Here is a 7982-nt window from a genome sequence, read left to right as displayed (position 1 = left end):
AACGTGGCAGCCTTGTGTACTCCACCGCTGTGGGGTGGCGATACCGTATAATGTCAGAGATTTTGTTCCTGGCGGATTTTAGTAATTATACATTTACAGAATCAGCCAGTTTATTTTCATTATAAGTAACATTGTTAACTGTTCAGTATTAGCCTATATGTAATGGAAGCTTCAAATAGACTTGCATATTTAGATTTGTCCTCAGCCCTGAGTAGTTTTGACCTCTGCTGCTTTATTTCAGTCATGGCTTATTCGTTTAGCTGGGTTTGCTTGAAGCTACAATATATTTCCTTTATCCACAGAAGAACGAAGTTACAATAGGAACAAATAAAAAAACAAACCATGTTTGTTAATTAATCTATTGTATTGAGTTTTAAGCCCAGTGACAAGTGTGTAGTGCACAGACACCAAAATTCTACACTCCTTATCTATAATTGATTCTGCTGCATTAAAACACAATCTTGAGCGCTTGAGGCTCACAACTTCAAACAGAATCAATGTACTCTAAGATGGTACTGCAGGTAGAATACACAGAAGGGAAGAATCACAAACGCCAACATCAGAGGATCATTTGCCATAATTAAGAAGACATAATATGTTCACATCATCTGTGATATTAAAATAAATAAAACATCTATGTTAGCATTTCAGGGAAAAGTGCAAGTAAGTTGTATTTTGAAGACAGAAAAAGTCAACATGGAATAACTGTCCAAATTTCCAGTAATTGCTTCAAATACTCAGCATAAGTCATTTCAATAAAAAAAAAAAAATCAGCGATGACACTTGTGGCCTAGAGAGACTTATGGGGCTCCCCCGGCAAAAATGAGCTCCAGGGCAGCTTGGATGTCTCCCCCAGTGGCCTGCAGGGCTCTCAAGATTAGCTCCTCATTCTGGATCCCCATATCACGAAGCTGCTGAAGCTGGGATTGCCACTGACTCTGAAAATAAACAGACAGATCAGCTACAGAAGCCTTGTCCTGATGGTACACATAACAATAATTAGCATCTTTCATATTAGGTTTCTTAGTCTTAACACAATACAAATCAGTCATATCAGTACTACACAGTTATTAATGCTTATTTGCCTCTGGAATAAAGACAAATGCTTTTAATAAAACAGTCTCTGCACATTATGAAAATGATTATGGTGCTTACTTACTTGAAGGGAGGATATGCTAGACACCTGTAAGGCTTGCTGCAAGGCCTGGTTAAAGAGATCATTTGTTATAGGTGTTCCTGCTGGGACAGGGGAAACCCCTGAAGAAGCACCCTGACCGGGACATAGAAATACAAATTAGAATGCACACATTCTTAACCTCTGACGTAAAATAAAAGCAGAAATAAGTGTAAATATCTGCATAAGCAAATGACCACTCTATATCTTCAGATATGTAAATATGCCTTTGACCAGTACCACTTCTCTGTTATGGTTATACTACCCTCTCCAGATCTCACCATCCCTCTAAACTGTGATACAGTTACAGAAGACTTGGAAGTCCAGATGCTACTAAAAGCATTGGTTGTTCATACAACCCCAATTCCAATGAAGTTGGGACGTTGTTTAAAACATAAATAAAAACAGAATACGATCATTTGCAAATCCTTTTCAACCTATATTCAATTGAATACACTACAAAGACAAGATATTTAATGTTCAAACAGATAAACTTTATTGTTTTCTGCAAATATTCACTCATTTTGAATTTGATGCCTGCAACACATTCCAAAGAAGTTGGGACAGGGAGAACAAAAGACTGGGAAAGCTTAAAGCGGAATGCTCAAAAGACACCTGTTTGGAACATTCCACAGGTATACAGGTTAACTGGAAACAGGTGAATGTCATGATTGGGTATAAAGGGCACATCCCTGAAAGGCTCAGTCGTTCACAAGCAAGGATGGGATGAGGGTCACCACTTTGTGAACAACTGCGTGAGTAACTAATCCAACATTTAAAGAACAACATTTTTCAACATGCAATTGCAAGGAATTCAGGGATTTCATCATCTACAGTCCATAATATCATCAAAAGATTCAGAGAATCTGGAGAAATCTCTGCAAGTAAGCGGCAAGGCAGAAAACCAACATTGAATGCCTGTGACCTTCGATCCTTCAGGTGGGACTGCATTAAAAACAGACATCATTCTGTAACGGATATTACCACATGGTCTCAGGAACACTTCAGAAAACCATTGTCAGTGAACACAGTTCGTTGCTACATCTACAAGTGCAAGTTAAAACTCTGCCATGCAAAGCGAAAGCCATATATCAACAACACCCAGAAACACCGCCGGCTTCTCTGGGCCCGAGCTCATCTGAGATGTACTGATGCAAAGTGGAAAAGTGTCCTGTGGTCTGACGAGTCCACATTTCAAATTGTTTTTAGAAATCATGGACGTCGTGTCCTCTGGGCCAAAGAGGAAAAGGACTGTCTGGATTGTTATCAGCGCAAAGTTAAAAAGCCAGCATCTCTGATGGTATGGGGGTGTGTTAGTGCCCATGGCATTGGTAACTTGCACATCTGTGAAGGCACCATTAATGCTGAAAGGTACATACAGGTTTTAGAGCAACATATGCTGCCATCCAAGCAGCGTCTTTTTCAGAGACGTCCCGGCTTATTTCAGCAAGACAATGCCGAGCCACATTCTGCACGTGTTACAACAGCGTGACTTCGTAGTAAAAGAGCGCGGGTATTAGACTGGCCTGCCTGCAGTCCAGACTGGTCTCCCACTGAAAATGTGTGGTACATTATGAAGCACAAAATACAACAACGAAGACCCCGGACTGTTGAGCAACTGAAGTTGTACATCAAGCAAGAATGGGAAAGAATTCACCTACAAAGCTTCAACAATTAGTCCTGTTTCCAAACGCTTATTGAGTGTTGTTAAAAGGAAAGGTGATGTAACACAGTGGTAAACATGCCCCTGTCCCAACTTCTTTGGAACGTGTTGCAGGCATCAAATTCAAAATGAGTGAATATTTGCAAAAAACAACATTTATCCGTTTGAACATTAAATATCTTGTCTTTGTAGTGTATTCAATTGAATATAGGTTGAAAAGAATTTGCAAATCATCATATTCTGTTTTTATTTGTTTTACACAACGTCCCAACTTCATTGGAATTGGGGTTGTAAATAATTTCCAAATGTCCAGTGATTTACTGAACAAGAGTGACTAAATAGGAATTCCTCTTTACAGTGCAAGCTTCATTTCATGATTAGTTAACTCATGAGTTGAGGATTTGAAGAACAGATTAAGAAATCAATGAACATTTAGAAATAACAGCACATTTGTTTACATCATGAAAAGTATTTGGACAAATATTTTTTTAATATATAACAATATTATGTTTAAGACTTAAGTTACACGTCCTTTGAGTATAATGACATTTTGAAATCTTGAATATCTGCTTGTTCTAGGGCATTTCATACATCTTCTTGGATTGATTTCTTCTAGTCAGCCTCATGGTGGCCTGCTTAACTTCCAAAGAATTTGTTTTGGTTCCCATGCTGCCAGGCACTAACAGCAAGTGTATAAATAAATAAATACTTCAAAAGTGTCTGCTGCATTTGCTGCAAGTGCTCAAAGCCCAAAACAACTGCAGAATAGGATAGACATGAATGATCTGTACTATATTTCTTATTCTGTCATCCAACATGGATTAATGTATATTTAAATGACAGCTGACAATCAGCTCTTTAACTTCACTGATTGCTCATGTCCAAAGGCTGGATTAGTAAAAGCAAACACAGTAACATGGAAATTAAGCAAAATACAGTTTAGGGTTACATTACATTGGACAGCATTTTATAACATGGAAGATTTTAAATAATATTTAGTTTAAATCTGCATTAGGTCGTCCATCATAATTTAATGTTTTATAAGCAGAATTAGAAGATTATTACATCTTCTGCAAAGGCTGGCATAACATGTTACTAACTGAGTACCTGGTTTCCTATGGTAGGTGTAACAGCACTACTTTCGGGAGTGCTGGCTAGAGCCAGTGCTGTGGCCAGTTCACTCTGAGTGATTGGTCTGGGTCCTACTGCCCCACTGTAGCCTAATGTAGCCGGTCTCAAGCCTGAAGAGCCTGTAGAACTGGATGATGGCCCACCACGATTCCCCTATTTCACATCAGAGCAGTTAACAGAATGGAAAGAACACGGGGCCAAGGCATATTCTGCATGATGAATATGTTTTCAAAAGAGCACAGACTGTAATAACTAACCGACTGGAATTCTTCCTCGTCGTCAGACATGCCTTCAAAGAGAAAACCTCCTGCAAAACAAAGAAGCATCTCTTTGATAACTGTGTGTAATGGTGGGATTGTAATTATATTATATTGTATTATATTGAACTAAAACACACAAAACTACAGCAATTTGTTTCTGTGAACTGATAAATTCCATAACAATACTGTAATAGAACATCACAGCTGCAATTAAACAGACTAAATGTGAAACATTTTACCTGGCATGTCACTGTAGGAGCTAGAGGACACATTTCTGGAAGAGCTGGCACTCTGCTGTGTGGGCACACTGCCAGCTACAGAATGCAGCACCAGAATAATGGCATTAACTAGTGCTGGGTGAGAGTTAATAAGCCTAGTGGAAACAAAAGACATGGGGAAGTAAAACCAATTCATCTGAAGTATTTCCAAAACTGGTATGCAGTTCTTCAGAACAGTGATCTGGGGGCTGACTCTTTCTTTGCACGCTGTGAGAAGGAATTAAGCTGAGGGATTGTTTAAGTAGGTATATGATCTACTCACGTGTCTAACATGTTAGGATCTGTAAATTGCACAAAGAGTTCTTTGTCTTGAAGGACACCTAAAAAACATCAGGTATGTAAGTCAAGCACCAGGTTTGCAATAATGTTACAGCACTAGGATCACCATTGCATCCTTATATGCATCACTCTTAGCAATAAATACATTATTTTAAAAACTCACCCTAGATTTTTTATGTCCCAATAAAATACAAAACGTACAACTAATGTAGCATAGTTTATCAAAAGTGTTAACAAAGCTTAGGGGAATTCCACTATTTTTTATTTTATTTATAGACACTTCATTGAGATGTAAATAAACAGTCACAATAGTGGTTTTAATGTGAAATTGTTCACTTGAGAAACTTGCCAACTGATTTCTTTACAATGGTGGTTATAGGAACCAGGAAACCTGTACTTATAATGTCTACAGTGCAATACAGAAGTTTTATTTACCATGCAAAATGACCAGCAAACTTACACAAGTCTCCTGAAGTTTTACGTCATTTAAATAATGGTAAAATGGCAGTAAATCTGAAAAAAAAATGTAAAAAGACTATTTTGCCTTAGAATGCCCTGCATATACCTGTCAGAATACAGCTGTGCACGCTGCTTAACAGAAGAGAGTTGTTTACTTTTAATGTAAATTAATATAAGAAGTTTATTTTTATATAAAATTATTGGAGAATTTCTAGCGTTCCATTTATCATGAAATTATCACATGATGCAAAGGACAGCTGCAGTGTACAAATGATGAATAAAAAAAAAATATCGGAAAGGACAAACTTTTTTTGGATAGGGATTATACATTTAAAAAGTAGGATTAAACTATTCAGACATCTAGTTCCTATCACCAGTACTGTGAACAGTTCTCTAGTGCATCTCACATCAAAACACTCTGAATGACTATGTTTACATCTTGATTGTCTAAAAAAATTGGTGGAATTCCCCTTTAATTAAGAAATGAGTAGCATACCTAGGGCCATTGCATCACCACTTAGACCAGGCGTCGCCACAATGATTTGATCCAAAGACTCTTTATTATTCAGCATCTTGAAAACCTAGGTTTAAAAATAAAGACAAACAAATCAACTTAAAGACACTGGATCCCCCACATACAAGATCTGACCCTATTATTGACCCTACCGAGTCTCTGTATGCTGTGCTAGTATGAAGAGCTGCCTGCAGGACACGGAATTCCCTCGCAGCTGTTACCCTGTCAACCGGCTCTGAAAAAAACACCACAATCTACAGTTATGTCATTTGTGATTTGCGATAGGCTTTTTTTTTCCTTTAATATAGTGGGCACCAGCCCAAGTCCTGGAGATCTACCTTCCAGCAGAATCTAGTTCCAGCCCCAATCATCTGCATCTGGTCAAGCTCATTAACTTCTTCAGAAGTTTAAGAAGAACCTGTGTTGGGAGGAGCAGGAGGTACCAAATAGAACTAAACTTTACAAGAAAATAGATCTCAAGGAGGAGGGTTGTATATGCATGCTTTAAAGCTACTCTGGATCAGCAGGTGCCTACCAGGCTGGATCTCAGGTTCTGGCCATGACTTCCTCAGGATGTGTACAGTAGATCCTGACTGGATCCCGTAAGAGTCTAAAGTGAGTTCATCCCTCAGCTTTCTGCCACAATACACCAAATCTGTGAAATATTACACCGTTAGGCCTCTGCATCATAAGGGAAGAGTGGGTCAGACTAACAGGACGGGTATTTCAAATCTGTGATGAAAAAAGCACCGAACATTAATATCATGAAGCTACCTATAAGCTCCGGGTCCGGAATAGCGTCTGGTAACTGCGCTGAAACAAGCTGCTTGAGAGTGGCTACCCGATACTCGCCAGGTGGGACGTCTCCAGGCTCTGTCTCCGGAAATTGGAGCACTGATTTTGGAAGAGAAGGCTGGTCTATCAGCTTCAGCGACAAACGCCACTCAGTAACAGCCATTTCAGACTCCAGTAAGTTAGCCCAGTCAAGGACCTACCGCTACTCCTGGATAAACATGCGCAGAGATGGCAGGCTGGCTGGCCGAGACTAGATGCTCTGACAACACGGGTTTGCTCTGAGTGACGAGTGCACGTTGAATAAATATATTGCCTTTAGGGTAAACAGCAAACCACAATCAGTAATGATGCATTGAAACCTTCAAAACGACACAGACACACGCCTCATTAACGCTTACAAGCAAACTGGAAAAATCCTCCTGTTTTCGTTCGTGCGTAGCGACGTAAAGCGGTGAACCCCGCGAGGCTTTTGGGAAATGCAGTTTTACGCGCTGCGTAAGTTTCGCTTGCATTGCTTTGTTATGAACGGACGAGGGCGATGTTGTTTGTGAGCGCAATGTGAGCCAAAGCAAACAGGAAGAATTTATGATGAGAATGCAATGTATCCTCCAAATAAATAAAGCTGCTTAGACTACAGCATTTTCCTTTCATCGGAGGATCTTAAAATCTGCATGTAGTGGTATTATATGCTATCATAAATATACAATATATGTGCAACAGTATCAGGACGACCCTTCTAATTAGTGCATTCAGCTGATTTAAGGTTCACCCATTGCTGATTTAAAATTAATTTACAGATACATCTTAAATAATCTGTACAGAATAGCAACGCCAATAGAACAGTATGCTCTGTAGCAGCAGCACACAAGCCGGTCACCATGCCCAATGTCAAGCATGGGCTAGAAGGGTTCTCTGGTGTGATAGAGCTCCATTCAATACCTTTGGGGGTAACGTGAAGAGGAATGATCATCCAAAAATCATCAGTAGCTGACATCACTAATTCTCTTGTTGCTGAATGCAATCAAATCCATACAGCAATGTGCCAATATCTAGTGTAAAGCCCTTCCATAAGAGGCTGTTACTGCAGACAGACCTATCAATACCCCTGATTTCAGTAGTAATGTTGGATGAGCAGGTTTAGATATAACACACTTAATGATTTAAAGCCTACATATAGTATGATTAACATTAATGAACTCATCTCACTCCTTTTTTTTAACTAGTTAGAAGGCCTCTCTCTCTCATAATCTCTCCGCTAGTTGGAATATCTCATCAAGCAGACCTGTATTTGTGCTGTCACGCTGTTATTCACAATGACAGATGGTTGCTTGGCTGGATATGCTTTTCAGTGAGTGCCAGTTGCCACGGTGCACACCACTCAGCAGAGCAGGGCTGACAGAGCCTGGGGGAAGCAGGGCAATGCTAGCCA

At 39.4% G+C, this 7982-nt stretch overlaps 1 protein-coding gene across 2 annotated transcripts; it reads right to left on the bottom strand.

Moving 5' to 3' along the window:
- Positions 1-342: 342 nt before the first annotated feature.
- On the bottom strand, positions 343-7035 carry ubl7a (ubiquitin-like 7a (bone marrow stromal cell-derived)). 2 transcript variants are annotated; one of them, XM_017713646.2, is made up of 11 exons: positions 6952-7035; positions 6533-6866; positions 6294-6413; positions 5911-5993; positions 5741-5825; positions 4769-4826; positions 4468-4601; positions 4226-4275; positions 3945-4121; positions 1160-1270; positions 343-938 (listed from the first exon to the last, which is right to left on the bottom strand). In XM_017713646.2, the coding sequence occupies exons 2-11, from the start codon at positions 6714-6716 to the stop codon at positions 801-803; spliced, it is 1140 nt and encodes a 379-aa protein (XP_017569135.1). In that variant the 5' UTR covers positions 6717-6866; positions 6952-7035; the 3' UTR covers positions 343-800. The 2 variants fall into 2 exon arrangements, with proteins under 2 accessions (XP_017569135.1, XP_017569134.1); XM_017713645.2 differs by having other exon boundaries at positions 6533-6999.
- Between the last annotated feature and the right edge of the window lie 947 nt (positions 7036-7982).

The sequence above is a fragment of the Pygocentrus nattereri genome, chromosome 11 (genome assembly GCF_015220715.1).
Source record: "Pygocentrus nattereri isolate fPygNat1 chromosome 11, fPygNat1.pri, whole genome shotgun sequence".
NCBI lineage: Eukaryota > Metazoa > Chordata > Actinopteri > Characiformes > Serrasalmidae > Pygocentrus > Pygocentrus nattereri.
This window is presented reverse-complemented; position numbering and strand designations above follow the sequence as displayed.

Excerpts from the sequence above, each read along its gene's own strand:
- ubl7a (XM_017713646.2), bottom strand. The coding sequence starts at position 6,716 with ATGGCTGTTACTGAGTGGCGTTTGTCGCTGAAGCTGATAGACCAGCCT. Across the intron at positions 4,276-4,467 it reads CTCCTACAGTGACATGCCAG|GAGGTTTTCTCTTTGAAGGC; the intron begins GTAAAATGTTTC and ends TTTGTTTTGCAG. Across the intron at positions 4,122-4,225 it reads ACGAGGAAGAATTCCAGTCG|GGGAATCGTGGTGGGCCATC; the intron begins GTTAGTTATTAC and ends GATGTGAAATAG.